The sequence below is a fragment of the Sapajus apella genome, unplaced genomic scaffold, assembly GCF_009761245.1.
Source record: "Sapajus apella isolate SASKATOON/1434 unplaced genomic scaffold, GSC_monkey_1.0 scaffold38, whole genome shotgun sequence".
In the NCBI taxonomy this organism is placed as follows: Eukaryota; Metazoa; Chordata; class Mammalia; order Primates; family Cebidae; genus Sapajus; species Sapajus apella.
This window is the reverse complement of record NW_022436978.1, coordinates 20,623,685-20,649,855: the sequence shown is the minus strand read 5'-3', so window position 1 is coordinate 20,649,855 and position 26,171 is coordinate 20,623,685. Positions and strand designations below refer to the sequence as shown.

Sequence of the window (26,171 nt, the reverse complement as noted above, 5' to 3'; positions counted from 1 at the left end):
CATTTTTTCCCAGGGTGTATGGGCTGGAGCTTAAGATGGAGCAGAATGGGCGATGAAAACCATTAGCCGAAGGTTGGAAGGGCTTTGCAGATAAACCCATTTTCGTGTGTGTGTGTGTGTGTGTGTGTGTGTGTGTGTGTGTATTTTTTTTTTCTTCTTACAAGGAAAGAGAAGAGAGTTGACAACATTGAGATACAGAAATTCATCTCCAAAAAAGCGGATCTGCTTTTTGCTGTTTCCTGGAAATCAGATGCACCTGCAACTTCTGAAATTAACGAAGACAGTGAAGGTGGGTTTAGCCTTAAACTCTTGAAGATTGCGGTTTGGTTTAACAGTACCTCAGGTGAAACGGAACTGAAAACAACTGTTAGTGATTTTGTTAATTGTTTTTTTAGATCACTATGCAGTCATGCCACCTTTAGAGCAATTCATGGAGATACCTAGTGTGGATCGGAGAGAACTGTTTTTCCGAGATATTGAGCGTGGTGATATAGTGATTGGAAGAATTAGTTCCATTCGGGAATTCGGTTTTTTCATAGTGTTGATCTGTTTAGGAAGTGGTATCATGAGAGATATATCCCACTTAGAAATCACAGTAAGTTATTTTTCTTATTTGGATTGCTTCTATTTTTGTTAAGTCATCTCAATGCAAGAATTAAATCTTTGCATGCAGTTGTACTCAAGTATACCTAACAAGATACTTCTGGGAATTACATGTTAATTGTAGAAAATTGTTAAAAAAAAATTAGTGGAAGTTACTTACCCAGTTTCTCCCTCTATTTCTGGTTTGGGGGCATTTTTTAAATGTAAAATCTGGTTGATAGGCCCAAATGCTCCAAGAAGTATCAGTGGATATGGTGAGGCTGATTGGTATTCGGACTTATTTCTTGTAGTTGAACATATGTATTCTTAATTAGTTAATATTTGGTATTGGATATTTTCATGTGGATAATGTAGAGAGAAATTTGTGTCATTTACATATTTACAGTAATTAAATGTAAGTGGTTTGTACATTATAATAAGATACTTTGCCCAAGATGATGAATAGTCCTGAATTTGAACTAATGTGTGATGACAAAAGATTGGGTATTTGCTATCTATCCAGGCAGATGAAAAGGAAGAAAAGCAGAATGTGTCACAGACTGGATAACAGGCAAAAACTTTGGAGAATTCACGTTTCATTTTCGTTGGAAAACTTATAGACAAATTTTAGTTTTCTTTTGAGAGTGTAGTATACTGTCATCCATCATATTTGGTTCCTGAAACTAATGGAAAGTTTCATGGGATTTTAGTTTTTTAACTGAACATATTCTACTGTGTTTGGACATGGAAATTACTTTTAACTACATCTTCATTTAAATTTTTACTTTAGAACATTCAATTATTAGCTGTTTAATACTGAACAACTAGGTTAAAAGAAGAAACTGTTCTTACCAATGCTTGAAATGTCTGGTGTTTTAAAATACTTCTCATTACAGGCTCTGTGTCCCTTAAGAGATGTGCCTTCTCACAGTAACCATGGGGATCCTTTATCATATTACCAAACTGGTGACATCATTCGAGGTGATTAGCTTCATCATACTAATAAAAAAGTGATGATTGTTGAGTTTTAGAAAATACAGTCCGAGAGAATAGTGTTTGGGAAGTTTTATATTTTTTATATATTATGTTTCCATTTCTTACTAATCAGCTTAGTTTTCTCTCTCTTTTTTTTCCTCTTAAGCTGGAATCAAGGATATTGACAGATACCATGAAAAGCTAGCAGTATCTCTGTATAACTCATCTCTCCCACCACACCTATCTGGTATTAAATTAGGTGTAATTAGCTCTGAAGAGCTTCCTTTGTACTACAGGTAATTTATCCATATTATTTCAACAGTTCATTACAAAAGTCTCTTGAAGAATACCAAATTTTGTCAAACTTGACAACAAAGGGGAATTTTAATTTCGCTTATTGCAAAATGCATTCATTTTATTTTTATAACCATTAAATCACTTCAGACTTGGTAAAAGGAACCATATAATATTGCCACACCTTCTTATGCAAAAATGGTATGAGTATTTCAACCTCATATGATAATATTGTTTCTTTACTGGAAATGGCATGTCATATTAGTCATTTTACAATTTTTGTGTTTGTGTATGTTTTCTTAAGGAGAAGTGTTGAACTAAATAGCAATTCTTTGGAGTCCTATGAAAGTATCATGCAGAGTTCCTTGGGATTTGTTAATCCAGGAGTAGTTGAATTCCTTCTAGAAAAACTAGGAATAGATGAATCTAATCCACCATCTTTAATGAGAGGCCTACAAAGGTATAGTAAATCAGTATTATTCTCTTAGGTGGTAAGGGGAGTGGGGCTAAGCTCAGAAGCTGCATAGCTGAAGGACGTATATGACTATCCTAAGCCACCTAGTAGCAGGCATATGCCCAGGGTTGAATGAAACAAGTGATCCCATCTTCTGAACTGGACTGTCTTATCAGTGATTAGATGTGTACCATGTGACGAAGTAGAGAAGGATGCAGAAACTTGATAAGAAATTTGTATGTATACTAAAGAAAACTACTGTTTAACAATAATCATTTCGAAAGTTCAAACATTTTGCTATGTAAATAGAATGTGGATTTCTTGCTTGGGATTCATACTTTCAGTGTTGAGTGCCTGTCAAGCAGAATTAAGTATAATTAAATTAAAAATATTTTTGTTTTAACTTAAAATTTTTTTTTTTAATAGCAAAAATTTCTCTGAAGATGATTTTGCTTCTGCATTGAGAAAAAAACAATCTGCATCTTGGGCTTTAAAATGGTATGAAGACTGTCTTTCAGCAATTGCGTTATCTCATCTAAAAGCTTAGGGCAAGGCAAGCATGCGTATATCATCATTAAGACAAATTTGAGATAAAGTGATGCCTTTTTCACATGAGCTTTTAATTTCTTTCATTGTTAATTTTTTTAGAATAGATTTATATTTTTTATTTTATAAGATGTAAGTAGTCTTAAGTTTTATTTAGCATTTCAGTTTTCTCGAAAGGAATTAGTATATTGTTATCTGGGTTTCACCAATATTTGTTACGAAAATGCCCAAAGGCAGAAGAATCCTTCTTAGGTATATTGTGAGTATTCTGAAAACTAAATATTTGCCAAGTTTGATGACATTTGCTTTTCAAACTTGTTCACACCAAAATTTTATTTAGATATTCTTTGAAGTATTTGTGATGCTTTACAAATATCTTTTTTAGCGTGAAGATTGGAGTTGATTATTTTAAAGTTGGACGCCATGTGGATGCTATGAATGAATACAATAAAGCTCTGGAAATAGACAAACAAAACGTGGAAGCTTTAGTAGCTCGTGGAGCATTGTAAGTGAATCATGCATGGATTTTAAGAATGTTTACCAGGTAAACTCGAACAAGATGTATGAAGAACTTGTGAGATACGGCCCTTTACTTGTGTTTCTTGTCTCTAGATATGCGACAAAAGGAAGTCTGAACAAAGCAATAGAAGATTTCGAGCTTGCATTGGAAAACTGTCCAACTCACAGAAATGCTAGAAAATACCTCTGCCAGACACTTGTAGAGAGAGGAGGGCAGTAAGTGTCAAATTTTGTTTAATAGTAGAGGTCTCATGTTGAACAACCACTGAAAGATTTTGAACTTAACATAAGGAAACAGTTTAAGGCACTTAATTTAGAACACTCTTGGTTCAAAAAATAAATGGAAAAGTGCAAGAGAGTTTGGTTTAATAATGAAGAATTTAATTTCTAAATTCATCTCATCATTTGAGTAGTATGTCACAAGTATGAATCGAGTGGTCTACAGTTAATTGTAAGATTTTTCCCTTATATTCAGCTTATTACTCCACTTTAGTAAAATCAACTCCAGTCTTCACACTGAAAAAGATATTTGTAGTAAATGGAAGAGCAAGTTAAGAACAAAACTGTAATTACGTTACTATCTTGAGATGCTGCCATAATAACTAGCATAGTAGTTTGTGAAATATTTAGTGATTAACACACCAGTCTAATTTACAAAGTATTTCAAAGAAATGTAATACTTTAAATATAATTTGGTAACAGACTGCTTTAGTAATTAAAAGCTGTAATTATTATGGCTTGTGTGAAAACAGAAGCCAGTTTATAATCAATAGCATCTCTCATTGTTAATTTTTTTAGAATAGATGCATTTCTTTTCTGTTCCATGAATTTGCCTAATTATTTCTATTTGTATAGCCATTCCAGTTTGTGATCACAAATTCCAAGTTAATGAGATTTTGTAACATTCGTTTATAATTCATAGGAACTTCTATTGAATGATTGGAGCAGCATTTTACATTCTTACTGGGTAGACAACTAGTGCCTACTTACATGTGTTTGGGTTACAGCCTTGTGTTGGTGTCTTTTAGCCAAGTGAGTAGCAGTGCCATCCAGTTACCTAAGCCAGAGATACTGCTCTTCTTCGACTTGTCCCTTGTTTCCCACATCCGGTCTGCCGACACAAAAGTGATTCCATTGTATTTGTTTTACAGTAATTTCTTTTTCCGTCTAAGAACCAAAAGCACTTTGCAATGTCCTTTGACTGCTCTGTGTCCAAACTTTCTAATTCTGGTTTTTCACAGCATAGACTTGTGAGCTACATCTAATGATTATGCAATTTACAGGCATATTGTAATATACATGTGTGTTCGGATTTCCAAAGATTTCCAAAATTTTCTGTAGATAATTTTTCATAAACTACTAGAGGAAAGGGCCTGACAGTATAATTCTGTGCTAAAGTTCAAGAGTATACTAAATTGGTGGATACCCGTTTATCGTGGGTTTTCATGGATTACTGCAAAAATGTGCCAATATTGGACATACAGCTTTAGCTACTAGTAATGGATTTCTGTTTATGTGGTCTGTGAAATAAATTACAATAAAAAGCATATTATTTGGGTGTTTTTCATTTTGGAAAATAAATTACTAAATGTGGCTTTTCCCTAATAAGCTTTCTTTTATAAGCCTCTGACCTGTATGCATATTTGTATACTTTTGTTATTTATACAAAAAAGCTAAATCTTTCTTTCAAATTTAGGTTAGAAGAAGAAGAAAAGTTTTTAAATGCTGAAAGTTACTATAAGAAAGCTTTGGCTTTGGATGAGACTTTTAAAGATGCAGAGGATGCTTTGCAGAAGCTTCATAAATATATGCAGGTGATTCCTTATTTCCTCCTAGAAATTTAGTGATATTTAAAATTAACGCTCAAACTTAATTTTCTTCTAGGAAAACTATTCTAGATTACTTTAAGTTGAGGCATTATAAAGTTTCTTTTTAGGTACAGTTTTTCCTAATTGGGTTTGACATTGCTTTATGGTGCCTCTGTTTTTGTCCATACTTGAAAGTAAAAATAGCTATGAGGAAACTCCTATTGCCTAAATATGGTATGTGGTTTTGAGAAATGTCACTGTAGTGAGCTTACCTGGTGGTTTAAAATTATCACTGTTGCTACTATGAGCTAAGTATAAAAGCCTTTTTGAGACATATTTTAAATTGTCTTTTCCTGTAATACTGATGATGATGTTTTCTCATGCATTTTCTTCTGAATTGGACCATTGCTGCTGTGTCTGGGACATCTGGTGCTGCTCCTCCCCATCCACAAACTGGAAAATGATTTCCTATGTAATCATGCATCCAACTGGGCTGTGCTATTTTAAAAAATGGTTTGTATTTGAACATGGTGATTCCTCCTTCAATTCACCGTAATGGAATGTCTTTATTTGAATTTTATGTGTAAAATGTGTCTACATTTTTCAATTTTTAAAAATAATTATTTTTTATTTTTTTAACCTTTCTTGCACTTTGGGTTATGGGTACCACTGCAATGGCTTCCCCTTTTTTGATGGGATACCAACTGCAATATGGTCCTCAATGCTGCTCTGGCCATTTCAATGATTAATGCCAAACATCTGTCTGATTAATTTCTTTATGTTAAAAAAAAACAACTGCTTAATGCTGGCTGTATGGTGATTTGGTTTTACTGAATTGGGCTTCTGGTTGGGGGTGGTCTTTTGAATACTGGGTTTTTATATATTTTGCTATTTTTAACGTGTGGTTTTTTTCGATATCTGGGTTCTAAAAGAAATCTTTGGAATTAAGAGAAAAACAAGCTGAAAAGGAAGAAAAGCAGAAAACAAAGAAAATAGAAACAAGTGCAGAAAAATTGCGTAAGCTCTTAAAAGAAGAGAAGAGGTAAACTATAATATTCAGTATTTTTAAACTTAAGGCACCTACTGAATTGAACCTAAAGTGCCATACTGGAGGTAAAGTAAATAAAAATATGAAAGTATTTCAAGTGGTAATCAATGACTGTTAAGAATCTTTAGCAAGTATGTGTTCCATGTATTTTCCTATTAAAGAGATGAAGTGGAATTTAAGCCTAGAACTCTACAAAAAAAAATTAACCTTAGAATTAAAATACAGAATAAATTGCTTTAATTGTATTTTAGGAAGAAATGTTTTAGAACTAGAGCAGTGATTCTCAGCTAGGAGTGGATTTATTCCCCCAGGGACATTTGACAACATGTAGAGACATTTTTGATTGCCATAACTAATAGGGTGCTACTGCATCTAATGTGTGTTGGTCAGGGATGCTATTAAACAGGCTACAGTGCACAGGACAGCTCCCATGCCCACCCCCAACAAAGAATTATTAGGCTGAACATACCAGTAATCAGGTGAAGAAACCGTGAACTAGAGTAGCCAAGTACAAAACTTGAATTCTCTCCTGTATGTGTTCAGTAGTCTTAAGTTTTTAAGATAGCGTTGAAAAAGTCTCTGTCTTTCAGAAATTATGGATTTACTTAAAATGATACATGTCTGCAAGCATTTTTTCCTCCGAAAAGTGCTTAATGGTAATATTAGATCTTGTAGGAGCTGAGATTATTATGTCATGTGTCTGAACCATAGTTTTATAAAATCTTTAAAGGAAACAAATAGGACCCACATCTTTATGAATAATTTAGAAACATTTTTGTACATATATGACAAGGTAAACTATATTGTTTTTAGGCTAAAGAAGAAAAGAAGAAAATCAACTTCTTCCTCTTCAAGTGTTTCTTCTGCTGATGAATCAGTGTCTTCATCATCATCCTCTTCGTCTTCTGGTCACAAAAGGCATAAGAAACATAAGAGGAACCGTTCAGAGTCGTCTCGAAGTTCCAGAAGGCATTCATCTAGGGCATCCTCAACTCAGATAGATCAGAATAGGAAAGATGAGTGCTACCCAGTTCCAGCTAATACTTCAGCATCTTTTCTTAACCATAAACAAGAAGTGGAGAAACTCCTGGGAAAGCAGGATAGGTTACAGTGTGAAAAGACACAGATCAAAGAGAAAGATAGATGCCCTCTCTCTTCATCTGCAGTTGAAATACCGGATGATTTTGGAGGTAGGTCTGAAGATCCAAGAGGTTTTTATAATAGCTATAAAACCCAAGCAGGTAGTAGCAAAACAGAAAAGCCATATAGATCAGAAAGACATTTTTCTAGTAAAAGAAATTCCTCAGATTTTTTCTGTAGGAATTCAGAGGACAAGATACATGGTTATAGGAGATTTGAAAAAGATATAGAAGGAAGAAAAGAGCACTATAGAAGGTGGGAACCAGGTTCTGTGAGGCATTCTACCTCACCAGCAAGCTCAGACAACTCTTGGAAGTCAGGTGAGAAATACAAAAAGTATACTCACTCTGGATCACGTGATTTCAGTAGACATGAGCAAAGATACCGGTTAAATACAAGTCAAGGAGAATATGAAAGAGAGGACAATTATGGGGAGGATAGCAAAACAGAGGTTCCAGAGGAAGCTGCATTAAGTAGCAAAGGGCACTCAGAAAGCAGTGTTAAAAAGAATTTACCTCAGAACTTACTCAATATATTCAATCAGATAGCTGAATTTGAAAAAGAAAAAGGAAATAAGTCAAAAAATTAATACACCAAGGATATCAGCGCCATTACACAGAATGCCATTAAGTAAGGTTTTGGGTGTTTTTAGTCATAAGAGTTCAGTGCAGTAGTCTCTGCTCCTAAAATCATGTGTGGAGATCACAGGAAACAAATGCTTTTAAGCTTCTCTCAAATTTTCTTTCAGTTGTAGGTCCCTGTCACAGCTTGGTTTTTAGGCTTTTTATGTATGTATTTATGTATAGTATATTACAGTTTGAATTTCTTCGCTTAAAGATAATTCTCTGAAAGTACTGTTTCTTCTTTCTGTTACGGTATATGAGAATTCCTGGGTCCACTTACCCTGCTGTTTGAGAGAAAATTTGTGCATTGAACACATGGATCATTTTTATAAAAAATGATTACATTTTCTTTTCTGTTAAATTAAAAATCATCAGCTTTTGAAAGATTATATGTTCGAGTGTTTCTTGAACACTATTTTATATTGATCAGTTTACATATTACGTTTTTGCCCAGTTTTTTTTTTATTTTTAAATGGTAGATTATGTGTCTTCATTTTCCTCTAAAGCCCGATTTGATTAAAAGTGGTTGTGAACAGTCATTGGCTTGCACCCAGCATAAGTGCCTGAGGAATAAGACCATAAAAGTTGAATAGAAGCGCATTTTGCTGGTTTCTCCATTCTTTTTACCTGTTGCTAGCATTGTAGCGATAAAAAGCTTTTTAACTTGAAATATTTGTAAGACCCTTAGGGCCTATGTTCCAGGCAAGAGTACATCAGAAAAGAAAAAAATCTTTTTAGCAAAAACATACCAGTAGCAGAGAAGCACATTGTAAATCCGGCTTTTCTCTAGGGAAAGAAAATTGGGAAACTGTCGTAGTATTGCAGATGTTCAGTCCAGAAGGCACTAGGAATGTTTTGAAATCTGACCCGCATTTCTCCACCTCACACTGCCTCCTGTCCCTTGGTGCTTCCCTGGTGAACCCTTCTTCAGAGTCTGAATGAATAACTAGACCAACCAGAGCCTGGTTTTACTCAGGATAAGTTCCAGCAGCTAGAGCTGAAGAACAAAGAGACTCCCCAAATCGCTGGAAATGGTATATTCTTTGGGAGATAGAGATAGGAGTTGTAGGTATTGGGTTTATGATGTCATTGGAGTCTTTGCAGTTTAAGATTCTTGAAGCTATAAATTATAACAGGCTTTGGATACTGTCACACACGTTGATGCTGGATAAGTAGGTGGGTAGCTGGGCGTCTACAGAAGTCTCAGTGAGGGAGAATAATACAGGAAGAAGAGACTTTGATTCCCTGTTCTGTCTTGCAGTTCTTGCCAGTGGTAAAATGTCCAGGCTTTAAGTACTGGGTGTGTGTTATTTTGTGTCTGTCAAACTCCAGGGACGAGGGCCTAGTGAAAAGTCTGAAATCTGTTTTGCAAACGGAACGGGGAAGAGAGACCCTGGTCAAGAGCAGTAGATTACGGTGGTAGAAATGGGCTTAGTCACTCAAAGCATTAGTCTTTGCACCACGAAGCAGCTTCTTTTAAGAAGTTCGTCTTAAAAGAGTCCTTAATTCTATGTATTAATAGCTCCAGTATCATCTTTACATAGTCTCCTATGTAGTGGTGTTTATAGAGTGAAAACTATCTCTTGGCATAGTCTTTGACCTTTTGGAATACCTAGTACAGCTTACAGTTTTAAACACACCATTTAAAAAAATTTTTCTTAAATTCATGTAAATTGAAGGGGGTACAAGTGCGTTTTTCTTACATGGATATATTGTGTAGTAAAGTCTGGGCTTCTAGCTTAACCATTGCACCCGTTACATAATTTCTCTTCCCTCACCCCCTCCCAACCTACCATTGGTGTAGGCACATTCATGATTAAGACCTCAAAAGTACAAGCAAAAGGAGCTAAGCACAGTGGCTTATGCCTGTAATCCCCGCACTTGAGGCTGACGCAGGATGATTGCGTGAGGCAAGATATTTGAGACTGGCCTGGGCAACACAGCATGACTCCATCTCTACAAAACATTTACAAATAAGCTGGGTGTGGTGGTGCATGCCTATAATCCTAGCTATGCAGGAGGATCACTTGAACCCAGGAGTTTGAGGCTGCAGTGGGCTCTGATTGTGCCACTGCACTCCAGCCTGGGTGACGGCGAGACTGGTGTCTTAAACAACAAAAACAAAATGGGACTTAAGTAAACTAAGAAGCTTTTGCACAGCAAAAGAAATAACACAGTGAACAGACAACCTGCAGAATGGGAGAAAACATCTTGGTCTCCATAAGCAGAGTAAGTGTGACTTTTGGATATGAGGATAACTGTCCAGGTTGGAGATGGATTGATCCCCTATTGCACCATTTATCACTAGTACACTGAAGTTAGAACTGTCATTTAAGGATTAAATGTAGACTTGTATGCTGGCCTAAGAACCAAACCATTCTAAGGATGTGCTAAGCTCTGGGTGGCGACTCAGTATAAGTAGAAGTTGTTACATAGTGCAATTTCTGTGCGTCAAGCCCTGCGCATCCTTTTTGTATTATCCAGTGATTTCTTTCTGTGTATTACAAATGAGGAAAAAGGAAGCAACCATCCAAGGTTACAGAGCTAGTAAGATAGAACCTCTGCCTGCACCGAACAGTGTTTAATGTTACTTCAACATTTAAGTAATTCTCAAACTAGTATAGGGCTGAGAATAAGAACTTTGGTGAGCAAAGTGGCTTTAATCAGTTTTTAGATCTTATAAATCTCATGCATTAGAGCAATACTTCAGCCAAAAATTTTATTACCTAGCTTTTTTTTGCCCATCTTGTTCTTTGGACTTTGCTATGCCTTTCCTTCACTATTTCTAAAAAAATAATAGGAGAACTGTTCACTACCATTACTGCTTTTCAGAAAGAAATACAAACAGCAGTTCTAAAATGACAGTTGTAATGAGTTTTTTTCCCCTAGGTTTAAAGGAGACACATGTACATTCATGAATTCTAATACATTTATTTAAAATCCAGTTTTATATTCCACATTCTATTCCAAGAGTACAAAGTGTTGGGCACATGTTATAATGAAGTGTTAACTGGAAAAACTACTAAATTTGGCAGTCTACCTCCAACTGTAAACTTAAAAAATTTCTATTGCAAATCAAATCATATCTAGTTTTCATTAAATTGTTTATTAAATCAATAACGTTTCAAAAATGTATTTTTTATACTTGGTTGGCTGTATCTGTAAGGAAATATTTAATGCTTTTGATTTCTTTCAAGGTCAGAATGAAGTGACTTTTAGAAATTTAAGCTGCATTTTAAAATGGATGTACAGTATTCTTATCAATTGGATTTTTTGGGGGAGAGTGGGGGTTCATGCTATTTTTTGGTTAAAAATTATACCAAAAGAAGAAACTGCCTTTAATAGCTTTTCTTCCCAAAAGTCTGAGAAATAGTTACTTTGAATAAAAGCTAATTTTGGTGTCTTACAGGGTGAGATTTTAACATTGTAATAAGCTCATAATAGTAGAGTAAATCTTTAGAAATGTCTTCCTGAAAGATTGTTACATTAGAAGTGAGTGTAGTTTGTGAAATAATAAAGGAAACTATTTTCTAACACTACGAACATCAAAATTACATTGAAATACAGGGTTTTCCCTATGCTTGTATAACCTGTAGCCTGACAAGAATCTGCTATTAATGTGTTCTTCAGTTTGAAGAAAACAGTAGAGAACATTCCTTTTTTTAAAAAAAAAAAAAACTATCAGTTGTTACACTTTTTACTAAGATTTTACACTTTCCACTAGATAAAATGTGTTGGATCATTTTGTATTTTAAAGTATGATATTTTTGTTTTTGTGTTTACAACTTTTTCAGAAGAGATTAAAATGTTTATTTGCTGCTCTTTTTGCTCTTACCATTACTAGAGCTACTACTAGCACTAGCTGGCCTAGAAGGGCTGCCTACTAGTGAAGAGGAGGCGGGGAAGTTAAGCTCTAATACTTTAACTGAAGTCTGAGAAGTAGGTGTACTTGTCCTCCTAGATGACCTGGAAGAAAAGCCAGAATTATAAGTTTAATGCAAAGTTCATACTTTAGACCCCTCCATTATTGGCAAAGGATACCGTAATTCCGTAAGTAAAGAGATTTAAAAAGTACATAGTAATAGTATTAACAAGTTTTTTAAAAGACCATTAATAGATACCAAAAAATTTGAAAAGAAAGATGAACATAGATAAGTTTCACACCAGTAGAAAAGTGGTTTAATTGTGTTTCTATTTCTATATGGTAAAAATGCTTTCAACTATAATCAATTTTTTAGAGTTGGAATCATTAAACATTAAAAGTTTCCAAGACAGAGGAAGGAGGGGCAATAGGATTTTGGTGCTGGCAAGAATAACTAAAATGATTCCCTTTGTAATTTAAGTGAGAAGCATATTGATGGGTAAAGTGGAAGTGGTAGGATCATGTGAAAAACAACTATGTAATCCTGAAATGATGTTTTAAATATACATATTTTATGAAAGTACAGGGATGTTCAATTACATAGAAACATTTTTTATACTTAAACACTTTTTTAGGGGCCTCTTCATGAAATCTTTACATGGACTAAGGAATAGTAATTTAATGCATAGCTACTAAATGCAGGAGATTGTGAATTCTAAATTCAGGATTATTATTAATATAAGTTTTTGTCAGCACAGCACGAGAATGTTGGTTTAAGCATTTGGTGATAGAATTCTGGGTAACAATAAACTGCAGAAGGAAAAAAATGTTTCCTTTTTACCAAAATAAAGCTTCGTAAATAAAGTCAAATCCTAATTATGTAAAATAGCACAATGTGGTTTTAATCACAAAAATCATATTCTATAGGTCTGTACATCTAAGCTGCCCTTACAGGTTTAAAAGATAATCTCCCAGGTTTACCCCCAAATGCTAGATGTAGCCTCCAAATTTATTTCTGCTTTATCCTCCTGAAATAGCTGATAATCACAGAGCACTTGGGCTATACTGGAAGTAGTGACACCAGCAGAAGTCAGAATGAAACTCCTGTTCTGCTGGCAGTTTCTGCATCTAATCTGTATGATGCTGACTAGTGAGATGTCTGAGGGTGCAAAGAATACAGCAGTGAGTGCATGGGCCTGTCCCAACAGCTGTGGTGACAGAGGTGGCTGGGATCACTTAGTGTACAGATGTGAGTTAAGGAGATTGTTCTGTAACTTTCCACTTACCTTACTGATGGTAGTGAAGTGTGTGAAGGATATCTGGAACTCTGGTGACTGCCTTTAGTACTAGGTGCAGGTAGGTCTAACCCACTCTGGAGGAATATTCAATAGCAGTCATTAGTATTACTATTTTTCAGAGGAGAAATATTTTTAATTAGATTTCACTTCATGATGAATGCCATAAAAGTTTCATTTTCATAAAGTGTTTAAGATATATTTAATAGGAGGTGCCATATATTACCTGTTCAAAGTATGTTTGAAGGATAATGCGGATCTCAGCATTTTCTTCTGTGATACCAACTAACATTTCATCAATAACCTTGTGAAACTGTTTGAGTTCACGAAGTTTGATATCTTGTTCTTCCAGTGATTCACCTTTTGTGTCTTTCAAAAGACGGATTTCCTTTGTGAGTTTTGCACACTGTTGGTAAATAATAGTCAATTATTCTATAAAACTGTGTTCCAGAATTTAATATTTTTAATAGATAAAGGAGGATTTGGGACTTCAAAAATATGACAGGTCAGTTTTTCAAAGACAACAATACCTGTTTCGTCACTCTTTCTAATTTTGGCTTCTGCTCCTCCGTTTCTTTATTTAGTTGAAATGAATAAGCCTGCTTCTCTGATAATTTTTCTTTGACATTATTTGCTAAACGTTCTAGAACGTCTAATGTATTTTCCATGCTCTGCAGAAAAAGTATTAACATATTTGCTAGAATCAGAAATTGACCTTTATAACTTGGCATTTATCAAGTATTCGTTGAATTTCTGTACATTATTTCTGTTGGTGAATAATAAGTACGGTGATGAACCTCTTAACATCATGTCTTGGTCAGTGACGGACTGCATATATGATGGTGGTCCCATAAGATTATAATGGAGCTGAAAAATTCCTGTGACCTGTGACATTGTAATGTTGTAGGACAACACATTACTCATCAGTTTGTGGTGATGCTGGTGTAAACAAACCTGCATTGCCAGTCATATAAAAGTCTAGCACATATGATTATGTACAGTGCATAATACTTGATAATAAAAGATATTACTGATTTATGTATCTACTATACAGCATACTTTTATCATTATTTTACAGTGTACTATTTATTTAAAAAGTTAACTATAAAACAGCCTCAGGCAGGTCATTCAGGAGGTATTCCAGAAGAAGGCATTGTTATCATACGAGTTGAAAGAGCTTCATTCATGTTATGTCCCTGAAGAGCTTCAAGTGGGGCAAGATATGGAGCTGGAAGACAGTGATACTGATGATCCTGACCCCCAGGTAGGCTTAGGTTTATGTGTATGTATGTGTCTTAGTTTTTAACAAAAAAGTTAAAAAGTAAAAAAAATAGAAAAAAGCCTAGAGAATAAGAATATAAAGAAATAATATTTTTGTGCAGTTGAACAATGTGTGTTTAAGATAAGTGTTATTACAAAAGTCAAAAAGTCTTACAAAATTAAAAATTTTTAAAGTTAAAAAGCTATAGTAAGCTAAGGTCAATTTATTATTGGAGAAATAAAATGATTTTTATGAATTTGCTGTAGCCTGGGTGTACATTGTTCATCATGTCTACAGTAGTGTCCTAGGCCTTCACATTCTCTCACCACTCACTCACTGACTCATCAAGAGGAACTTCCAGTCCTGCAAGCTCCATGTATGGTAAGTGCCCTGTACAAGTGTACCCTTTTTTTGTCCATTAGACTGTATTTTTATTGTACATTTTCTATGTTTGGATATGTTTAGATGTTTAAGTACCATTGTGTAACAGTTGCCTATAGAACTCAGTACAGTAACACACTCTACAGATTTATGGCCTAGGAACAATGAACTATACCATCAAGGTCTGCGTAAGTACACCCTTAGGATGTTCACACAGTGACAAAATCACCCAAGGATGCATTCATCCAAATGCAGTCCCATTGTTATGCAGTGCACAACTGTATAATGGTTTTATGGATTAAATTTTGTATGTAATTCAACTGGAAATTATTTTTATGGTATTTGGGAAAAAACAATGACAAAATGGAATTTTCAAAAATTCACGGTGTCTTTTCTTCAGCTTTATTAGTAAAATCAATTTTTATGTAGTGCCTTTTTACAAGGCACATTCTTTTTATCTTTTAGTGATTTGCTTTAGTAACTACTTTGTACTAGATTATTTTTTTCTTTCAAACTCTTTAAGAAGCAATCTTAATGTGATCTCTAAGAAATTAAAGTTCCTTAAAGGGTTAATGGGTACATCATAACAACTATGATCTACCAGCTAATAACAAGTAATTGGCAGTGCTTAGCACTGGGATTTTAATTTGTCTAAGACTTTGAGCACTTGTTTTTGTCTCCTTTAAATGAGACTTATCTCTTACTATCTACTTCCCTAAAAGAGATTCTAAATAACTGTCTTCTTGGTCCAAGATCAAGAGAATAGAAGTAGTAGTAATGATAGTTGACTTTTACGGAAGGCATATTACTAAAATGCCTGTAGAATTTACCTGGATGTCTTCTTGAAGTTCTCTGATTTGTCTTTGTTTGTATCTGTATTTTTCATCAATAGCTCTTTTCTGTTCTTCTAGTTGAATTTGTAGCTCATACTCATCACCTGGAATGTAGAACATTTTTAGTTTAAATTTTCAACATACTATGTAGAAATCAGTTTTAAAGTATTACATAAATTGCACCAGTATTTGTTATGAAAGGTTAAATTTTTTATATCCACTGGTAGAAAAACACTGTAGACATGTAGTAGCCATTTCTTGTTTGGTCTACATAAAGCAGCAATATGCTGCCATTTTTTTCACTTTTTGAATTGATTACCCTAGAGAGGTGATATGCCATACCAAACCAGAAGTAATAATGGAAGTAACACCCTAGCAAACCACCCACCAAAAAAAAAAGGCATGAGGGGAGGAAAGAAAAGAGATTAGTTTTTCTGATCCAATCAAACATAGTATACTTTTGTTCTTCTCCATGTCTCACAGTGTTCCATTTATCTATACACTTGTCACTGCGTGTGTGTGTGTGTGTGTGTGTGTGTGTGTATAAAATTTAGACTCCTACATACTGGATGGAGTTACTTTTTTTAAAGATTGCTTGTAATTGTTGTTACAGCTGTTGAGAACTTGCAGGGTGTTTTCTAGAGCGTAGATTTCTTTTTCAGCTTTGTTGATTTTAGCATCCAAACAGTCACCTTCCCTTTGAAGCTCTTCTTTTTCTTGAGCAGCCTATGAAGTACAGAATAGAACTGGCTGAATGAAAGTATTTACGATGGGAAGAAATGCCTAATGTCTGTCTTTGGGGCAGAAAATAGTTAACTTGTAACAATAACAGTTTATCTTATGGCCTACATAAGGCACAATGCATTTATGTCTTGCATTTGATATAGAATGGAAGACCAAATTATCAGCCTTCTTAATATGGCACAGAGGACACAGAATTCAAAACTATGATGGAAATATAGTACCTAACCAAAGCTTACCAAATTCTCCAGCAAAAATTGCCAAAGAGTTAATCATGTATAAATATTACTGGGAAGAGAAATAAGTTAGCTAGAGGTCAGGTTTGAAACTGGATATTAAATCAGAAGAATGTTTCTGGCCTGAAAGAGGTTCAGGAACACTTTCAAAATTGAGGAGTAAAAGATACATATTTTAGGAGTAAAAAGGTATTTTGCCACAATTAAAAAAAAATTTTTTTAAAGACCATTGTGATAAATGTGGCTGAAAAAGATGAAATCTGTTAATTGCTAAAGACCAAAATTATAAGTGTAGACATACTCAGTGACTTTTTACCAGGGTAATGCTGTCACTGGGCTAGGTTCTCTAGAGTTGTACCTGAACAATTCCAAAGAACTTCCTAAAGGTTGACATAGATAGTATGCATACTTATACATATATGTCAGTATATATATATATATATACACACACACACACACACACATATGCAAGAAAATTTTTAGTCAAAATCACTAATTTCATTTTAATTTATTCAGCTCTTAGATGTGTGTATTTAAACCTGAGTGTAGTCAATTAGAAAAATAAAGTTTTTTCTGATTATTTTTATTTGTAAAAATTTAAGGAGTACAAGTATATTTTGTTACATGGCTATATTGTGTAGTGGTGAAGTCAGGACTTCTAGTGTACTACCCATTATTGGAGTACTGCACATTGTGCATTATGTAATTTCTCATCCCTGCCCCTCTGATACCCCCAGCATGATTCTGAGTTCCAGTGTCTTATCACTCCACACTACACCTCCATGTGTACACATTATTTAGCTCCCACATATAAGTGAGATCACATGGTTTTTGCTTTTGTGTCCGAGTTGTTTCTCTTAAGATAATGGCCTCCAGTTCTGTCATGTTGCTGTAAAAGACAAGATTTTATTCATTTTTATGGCTGGATAGTATTTCTTTGTGCATAGAGACCACATTTTCTTGATCCAGTCATCCATCAATGGACACTTGCGTTGAATGCAAATCTTTGCTATTGTAAATAGTGCTGCAGTAAACATAGGAGTGGGGCTATCATTTTGATTTAATCATTTCTGTTCCTTTGTTTAGATTGCTGGATCAAAGAGTGGTTCTATTTTTACTTTCTTGGGAAATCTTAATTCTGTTTTCCATGGAGATTGTGTTAATTTACATACCCACCAACAGAGTATAAGCATGTCCTTAGCCCACTTTTTTTTCTTCCAACTTTTAGGTTCAAGGGGTAGACATGCAGGATTGTAATATGGGTAAATTACATGTCATGGAGGTTTGGTGTACAGATTTTTTTGTCACACATGTAATAAGCATACTTTCTTCAGTGTATGTTCAAAGATCAGTTAGCTATATGTGGGTTTATTTCTAGGTTCTCTATTCTGTTCCATTGATTGTGTCTCATTTCATACCAGTACCATTGATGCTTTGGTTACTATGGTCTTATGGTATAATTTGAAGTCGGATGATGTAGTCCTGCCAGCTTTGTACTTTTTGCTTAGAATTGCTTTGGCTATTTGGGTTTTTGTGTTGCATATGAATTTTAGGGTTCTAATTCTGTGAAAAATGAAATTGGTATTTTGATAGGGGTTGCATTGAATCTGTAGATTCCTTTGGGCATTATGGTCATTTTAACAGTATTAATTCTTCCAATCTATGAGCATGTAATGTTTTTACCTTTGTGTGTGTCATCTATGGTTTCTTTCATCAGTGTTTTGTAGTCTTCCTTATAGAGATCTTTTACCTCCTTAGTTAAATACATTTCTAGGTCCTTTTTTTGGTATCTTTTATAAATGGAATTGCCTTCTTGGTTTGGTTCTCAGCTATATCATTGTTAGAGTATAGAAATGCTACTGATTTTTATACCTTGATTTTGTATCCTGAAACTCTGCTAAATTCATTTATCCAATCTAAGATTTTTTTTTTGGCGGGAGTCCTTAGGGTTTTCTAGATTAAGATCATAGATAATTTGAACACAGATAATTTGACTTCCTCTTTTCCTATTTGAAAGACTTCTATTTATTTCTCTTGCCTGATTGCTGTGGTTAGGACTTCCAGTACTATGTTGAATACGAGTGATGAAAGTGGGCATCCATGTCTTGTTTAAATTCTTAGGGAGAATGCCTTCAGCTTTCACCCCATTCAGTATGATGTTGGCTGTGGGTTTGTCATAGATGGCATTTATTATTTTGAGTTATGTTCCTTCTTTGCCTAGTTTATGAAGGATTTTTGTCAGGAAGGAACACTGAATTTTATCACATTGCTTTTTCTACATCTATTGAGATGATTATATTATTTTTGTCCTTAATTCTGTTTATGTGATGTGTCATATTTATTGAGTTGCATATACTTAACTATTCTTTCATCCCTGGCATAAAACTGCCTTGATCATGGTGTATTATCTTTCTGATGTGCTGTTGGACTCAATTTGCTAGTATTTTGCTGAAGATTTTTGTGTCTATGATCTGTGTTCATCAGGAATATCCATCTATTGTTTTCTTTTTTGTGTTGTGTCCTTGTCTGGTTTTGATTTCAGTGTTATACTGGCCTTACAGAATGAGTTAGGGAGAATTCCCTCCTCCTCAATGTTTTGTAACAGTTTCAGGAGTATTTGTATTAGTTCTTCTTGGTATGCTTGGTAGAATTTGGCTGTTACATTTTATCTTGGGCTTTTTTATTGTTGTTAGGACATTTTTTATTATTATGGATTCATTCTTGCTATTTGCATTATTGGTTTGTTCAGGATTTTTGTTTCTTCCTGGTTCAACCTTGGGAGGTTGTATTATATGTTTCCAGAAATTTATCTGTTTCCAGGAATCCATTTCCTCTAGGTTTTCTAATTTATAAAGTAGTATAGTCTCTGATGATCTTTCCTATTTCTGTAGTTCAGTTGTAATGTCTTATTTATTTCTGATTTGGTTTGTTTAGATCTCTGTTCTTGACTAGCTAGTAGTTTATCAATTTTGTCATTCGAAGAACAAACTTAATTTCCTTCATCATTTGTAAATGTTTTTGTCTCCATTTATTTTGTTTTGTTCTGATCTCTTACTGCTTTTGTTCTGCTAACTTTGTTTTTTTTTTTTTCTTGTTTTGTTAATTCCTTGAGGTGCAGTGTTAGATTGTTAATTGATGATAATTCTATATTTTTTATATAGGTATTTAATCCTGTAAACTTCCTTCTTAGCAATGCTTTTGCTCTATTCCACAGGTTTTGGTATGTAGAATTTGGCTGTTACTACATCTTATCCTTATCATTCATTTCAAAATTTTTTTAAAATTTCCATCCTGATTTCTTTGTTGACCCAGTGAGCATATCGTTTGATTTCCATATGCTTCTAAGGGGCCCAGAGTTTCTCTGGGCATTGATTCCCAGTTTTTTATTGCACTGTGGTCTGAGAAGATTTTTATTTATTCAAGACTTGTTTTCTGGCCTAATATATGATTTATCTGGGAGAATTTTCCATGTGCTTATGAAAAGAATGTATATTATGCAGTCGTTGGGTAGAGTGTTCTGTAGATGTCTGTTACATGTCCATTTGGTCTAAAGTCCGATTTAATTCCAATGTTTGTTTATTGACTTACTGTCTTGATAATCTGCCTGGTGCTGTCAGTGGGGTGTTGACCTACTATTATTGTATTGCTAATTCTTTATTTCAGTCTAGTAATAATTGTTTTATGAATCTAGGTGCTGCAGTGTCATGTGCATATATACCCCTTTATCGCTATATAATAACCTTCTTCGTCTTTTACTGTTTTGATTTAATATCTGTTTTATCTGATATAAGTAACGCTACTCCTGTTTGCTTTTGGTTTCTGTGGAATATCTTTTCCACCCTTTTACTTTCAGTATATGTGTGTCTTTACAGATAAGGTGAGTTTCATATAAGCAGCATATAGTTGGATCACATTTTTTATCCATTCCACTGTCTATGTTTTACTTGGATCATTTGATCCACTTACATTCAAAACTAATATTGATATATATGGTTTTGTTCCTGTCATATTTTCAATTATTACCTAGTTGGTTTATAATTTTTTTTTTTCTATGTGTGGTTGTCTGTGTTTTGGTGGAATTCTTTTGTGTTGCCAATGATTCCTTTCTCTTCCTCTTTTGTGTGTTTGTTTTATAATACCTATGAGTTCTATATAGCTTTTGTCTGTTTTCATGATGGTGAATGCTGACATTTTGTTTCCATTTTAAAACTCCTTCAAGCATTTCCTATAGGACTGGTCTAGTGGTGATGAATTCCCTTAGTGTTTGCTTGGCTGAGTATTCTTTCTTTATGAAGCTTATTCTTGCTGGATATAAAAGTGGGGGTTGACAGGTGTTGTATTTTGTTTTGGTTTTGTTTTTCCTTTTAGCTTTGAAAATTCTATACCATTCTTTTCTGTCCTGTAAGATTTCTGCTGATTAGAAATCTGCTGTTACTCTGACGGGATTTTCTTTATAGGTGACTAGATGCTTTTCTCTTGCTAATTTTAACTTTTCTTTTGCAGTTTCACTTTGACTGTAGACATTCTGATTACAATACACCATGATGAGGTATTTTTTGAAATGTATTTTCCTGGGATTGGTGACCCTTTTGTATCTGGATGCCTCTCTCACTAGACTTAAGATGTTTTCATCAATTATTTCCTTAAACAGGCTTTCTAAACTTTTTTCTCTCTCTTACCCCCCCCCCCCAGGCATAACTGATAATTTGTAAGTTCAGTCACCAAACATCTTGAAGGCTTTATTGATTTTTTTTTTTTTTTTAATATATATACTTTAAGTTTTTTGGTACATGTGCAGAATGTGCAGGTTACATAGGTATACACGTGCCATAGTGGTTTGCTGCATCCATCAGCCTGTCATCTACATTAGGTATTTCTCCTAATACTGTCCCTCCCCTTACCCCCACCCTCCAACATGCCCCAGTGTGTGATGTTCCCCTCGCTGTTTCTATGTGTTCTCATTGCTCAGCTCCATTTTATGAGTGAGAACATGCACCATTTGGTTTTCTGTTCCTATGCTAGTTTGCTGAGAATGATGGTTTCCAGCTTCATGTCCCTGCAAAGGATGTGAACTCATCCTTTTTTGTATGGCTGCATAGTATTCCATGGTGGATATGTGCCACATTTTCTTTATCCAGCCTATCATTGATGGGCATTTGGGTTGGTTCCAAGTCTTTGCTTTGGTAAACAGTTTTGCAATAAATGCGTGCATGTGTCTTTATAATAGAATGATTTATGATCCTTTGGTTATATACCCAGTAATGGGATTGCTGGGTCAAATAGTATTTCTATTTCTAGATCCTTAAGGAATTGCCATACTGTCTTCCACAATGCTTGAACAAATTTACACTCCAACCAACAGTGTAAAACCATTCCTATTTCTCCAAATCCTCTCCAGCATTTGTCTCCTGATTTGTTAATGATTGCCATTCTAACTGGCATAAGATGGTATCTCAATGTGGTTTGATTTGAATTTCTGTAGTGACCAGTGATGATGAGCCTTTTTTCATATGTTTGTTGGCTGCATACATGTGTTCTTTTGAGAAGTGTCTGTTTGTATCCTTTGCCCACTTTTTGATGGAGTTGTTTTTTTCTTGTAAATTTGTTTGAGTTCTTTGTAGATTCTAGATATTAGCCCTTTGTCAGAGGGGTAAATTGCAAAAATTTTTTCCCATTCTGTTGGTTGCAGTTCACTCTAATGATTGTTTCTTTTGCTGTATAGAAGCTCTTTAGTTTATTTAGAATCCATTTGTCTATTTTGGCTTTTGTTGCCATTGCTTTTGGCGTTTTACTCATGAAGGCCTTGTCCATGCCTATGTCCTGCATGGTTTTGCCTAGGTTTTCTTCTAGGGTTTTTATGGTCGTATGTTTTAGGTCGTATGTTTAAATCTTTAATCCATCTGGAGTTAATTTTTGTGTAAGCTGTAATGAAGGGATCCAGTTTCAGCTTTCTGCATATGGCTAGCCAGTTTTCCCAACACCATTAATTAAATAAAGAATCCTTTCCCAATTGCTTGTTTTTGTTAGGCTTATCAAATATCAGATGATTGTAGATATGTGGCATTATTTCTGAGGCCTCTATTCTGTTCCGTTTGTCTGTATCTCTTCCATTGGTACTGTTTTGGTTCAAGTACCATGCTGTTTTCATTACTGTAGCCTTGTAGTATAGTTTGAAGTCAAGCAGCATAATGCCTCAGCTAGCTTGCCTGCCTGCCTGCTTTCCTTCCTTCTGTCTATCCGTCCGTCCATCTTGGCTATGGGCTCTCTTTTGGTTTCATATGAAGTTTAAGGTAGTTTTTTCCAATTCTGTGAAGAAAGTCAGTGGTAGCTTGATGGGGATAGCATTGAAATCTACAAATTACTTTGGGCAGTATGGCCATTTTCACAATATTGATTCTTCATTTTTTGGAAAAACTTCCATGAATGTTTTTCCATCTGTTTGTGTCCTCTCTTATTTCCTTGAGGAGTGGCTTGTAGTTGTCCTTGAAGAGGCCCTGCACATCCCTTGTTAGTTGTATTCCTAGATATTTTATTCTCTTTGCAGCACTTGTTTATGGGTCAAATGGTATTGCTATTTCTAGATCCTTGAGGAATCACCACACTGTTTTCCACAATGGCTGGGCTGATTTACACTCTCACCAACAGTGTAGAAGTGTTCCTATATCTCCACATCCTCTTCAGCATGTTGTCTCCAGATTTTTTTAATGATCACCATTCTAACTGACATGAGATGGTATCTCAATGTGGCTTTGATTTGCATTTCTCTAATGACCAGTGATGAGCATTTTTTTATGTTGGCCACATAAATGTATTATTTTGAAAAATTTCTGTGCATATCTTTCACCCACTTTTTGATTGGGTTTTTTTTTCTTATAAATTTGTTTAAATTTTTTGTAGATTCTGGATATTCGCCCTTTGTCAGATGGGTAGCTTGCAAAAATATTTTCCCATTATGTTGGTTGCCAGTTCACTCTAATGATTGTTTCATTTGGTGTGCAGAAGCACGTAGCTCTTAAGTTTAATTAGATCCCGTTTGTCTATTTTGGCTTTTGTTGCTATTGCCTTCGGTGTTTTAGTCATGAAGTCCTTGTCTATGCCTATGTCCTGAATGGTATTGCCTAGGTTTTCTTCTAGGGTTTCTATGGTGTCAGGTCTTATGTTTAATCCATCTAGAGTTAATTTTTGTGTAAGGTGTAAGGAAGGGATTCAGTTTCAGTTTTCTGCACATGGCTAGCCAATTTTCCCAACACCATTTATTAAATAAGGAATCTTTTCCCCATTGCTTGTTTTTGTCAGGTTTGTCGAAGATCAGATGGTTGTAGGCATTATTTCTGAGGCCTCTGTTCTGTTCCATTGGTCTGTATCTCTTCCATTGGTACTGTTTTGTTTCCAGTACCATGCTGTTTTGATTACTGTAGCTTTGTAGTATAGTTTGAAGTCAGGTAGTGTGATGCCTCCAGCTTTGTTCTTTTTGCTTAGGATTGTCTTGGCTGTGTGGGCTTTTTTTTTCTTCCATATGAAGTTTAAGGTGGTTTTTTCCAGTTCTGTGAAGAAGGTCAATGGTAGCTTGATGCAGATAACATTGAATCTATAAATTACTTTGGGCAGTATGGCCATTTTCATGATACTGATTCTTCCTAACCAGGAGCATGGAATGTTTTTTCCATCTGTTTGTGTCCTCTCTTATTTCCTTGAGCAGTGGTTTGTAGTTCTCCTGGAAGAGGTCCCTTCACATCCCTTGTTAGTTGTATTCCTGCGTATTTTATTCTCTTTGTAGCAATTTTAATTTGGAGTTCACTCATGATTTGGCTCTCTGTTATTGGTGTATAGGAATGCTTGTGATTTTTGCACATTGATTTTGTATCCTAAGACTTTGCTCAAGTTGCTTATCATTTTAAGGAGATTTTGGGCTGAGATGATGGTGTCTTGTAAATATCCCATCATGTCATCTGTGTCATCTGCAAATAGAGACAGTTTGACTTTCTCTTTTCCTAATTGCATGCCCTTTATTTCTTTTTTTTGCCTGACAGCTCTGGCTTGAACTTCCCATACTATGTTGAATAGGAATGATGAGAGAGGGCACCCTTGTCTAGTGCCGGTTTTCAAAGGGAATGCTTCTAGTTTTGCCCATTCGGTATCATATTGGCTGTGGGTTTGTTATAGTTTTTATTATTTTGAGATACATTCCATCGATAGTTATGTTGAGAGTTTTTTTCTGTTGAATTTTGTCAAAGCCTTCTCTGCATCTGTTGAGATAATCATGTGGTTTTTGTCTTTGGTTCTCTTTATGTCGTGGATTACGTTTATAGATTTGCATACGTTGAACCAGGCTTGCATCCCAAGGATGAAGCCTACTTAATCATGATAGATAAGCTTTTTGATATGTTGTTGTATTTGGTTTCCCAGTGTTTTATCGAGGATTTTTGCATCGATGTTCATTGTGAATATTGGCCTGAAGTTTTCTTTTTTAGTTGTTTCTCTGCCAGGTTTTGGTATCAGGATGGTGATTGTCTCATAAAATGAGCTAGGGAGGATTCCCTTTTTTTGTATTGTTTGGAATAGTTTCAGAAGGAGTGGTACCAGCTCCTGTTTGTACATGTGGTAGAATTCAGCTGTGAACACGTCTGGACCTGGAATATTTTTGGTTTGTAGGCTATTCATTGCTGCCTATACTTCAGACCTTGTTATTGATCTATTCAAGGATTCAGCTTCTTTCTGGTTTAGTCTTGGGAGGGTGTAAGTGTCCAGGAATTTATCCATTTCTTCTAGATTTACTGGTTTATGTGCATAGAGTTGTTTGTAGTAGTTTCTGATGGTAGTTTGTATTTCTGTGGGATTGGTGGTGATTTCCCCTTTATCATTTTTTATTGCATCTATTCAATTCTTCTCTCTTTTCTTTTTATTATTCTGGCTAGCAATCTATCTATTTTGTTGATCTTTTCAAAAAACCACCTCCTGGACTTGATTTTTTTTTTTTTTTTGGAAGGTTTTTTTTTGTGTCTCTCTCTCCTTCAGTTCTGCTCTGATCTTAGTTATTTCTCGTCTTCTGCTAGCCTTTGCATTTGTTTGATCTTGCTCCTCTGGTTTTTTAGTTGTGACAACAGGGTGTCGATTTTAGATGTTTCCTCACTTCTCATGTGGGCATTTAGTGCTATAAATTTCCCTTTAGACACTGCTTTAAATGTGTCCCAGATATTCTGGTACATTGTGTCTTCATTCTCAGTGGTTTCAAAGAACATCATTATTTCTGCCTTCATTTTGTTATATATCCAGTAGTCATTCAGCAGCAGGTTGTTCAGTTTCCATGTAGTTGTGCGGTTTTGAGTGAGTTTCTTAATCCTGACTTCTAATTTGGTAGCACTGTGCTCTGAAAGACTGTTTGTTATGATTTCCATTATTTTACATTTGCTGAGGAGTGATTTACTTCCAATTATGTGGTCAATTTTAGAGTTAACTGCAATGTGGTGCTGAGAAAACTATATTCTGTGGATTTGGGTTGGTGAGTTCTGTAGATGTCTATTAGGTTTGCTTGGCCCAGATCTGAGTTCAAGTCCTGGATATCCTTGTTATTTT

General features: G+C 34.9%; 2 protein-coding genes across 3 annotated transcripts in view; one reads left to right on the top strand and one right to left on the bottom strand.

Moving 5' to 3' along the window:
- TTC14 (tetratricopeptide repeat domain 14) overlaps positions 1–15,150 on the top strand; it is a 16,241-nt gene extending 1,091 nt beyond the window's left edge. Inside the window, exons 2-12 of one of the 2 annotated variants that reach the window (XM_032298503.1) lie at positions 165–289; positions 396–595; positions 1,479–1,563; positions 1,724–1,853; positions 2,156–2,311; positions 2,732–2,803; positions 3,237–3,356; positions 3,464–3,586; positions 5,067–5,184; positions 6,111–6,220; positions 12,333–15,150. In XM_032298503.1, coding sequence (XP_032154394.1) covers positions 165–289; positions 396–595; positions 1,479–1,563; positions 1,724–1,853; positions 2,156–2,311; positions 2,732–2,803; positions 3,237–3,356; positions 3,464–3,586; positions 5,067–5,184; positions 6,111–6,220; positions 12,333–12,354 — 1,261 coding nt within the window. In that variant the 3' untranslated portion in view covers positions 12,355–15,150. Of the gene's footprint in view, positions 1–164; positions 290–395; positions 596–1,478; positions 1,564–1,723; positions 1,854–2,155; positions 2,312–2,731; positions 2,804–3,236; positions 3,357–3,463; positions 3,587–5,066; positions 5,185–6,110; positions 6,221–7,039; positions 8,379–12,332 lie in introns of those variants that run through there. The other variant, XM_032298502.1, reaches the window with a different exon arrangement.
- Positions 10,905–26,171, bottom strand: part of CCDC39 (coiled-coil domain containing 39) — a 70,989-nt gene continuing 55,722 nt past the window's right edge. The window contains exons 15-20 of the mRNA XM_032298501.1: positions 16,188–16,347; positions 15,619–15,725; positions 13,677–13,817; positions 13,373–13,552; positions 13,138–13,223; positions 10,905–11,955 (exon numbers count right to left, since the gene is read on the bottom strand). Of these exons, the coding sequence (XP_032154392.1) occupies positions 11,799–11,955; positions 13,138–13,223; positions 13,373–13,552; positions 13,677–13,817; positions 15,619–15,725; positions 16,188–16,347 (831 nt within the window). The 3' untranslated portion in view covers positions 10,905–11,798. The remainder of the gene's footprint in view (positions 11,956–13,137; positions 13,224–13,372; positions 13,553–13,676; positions 13,818–15,618; positions 15,726–16,187; positions 16,348–26,171) is intronic.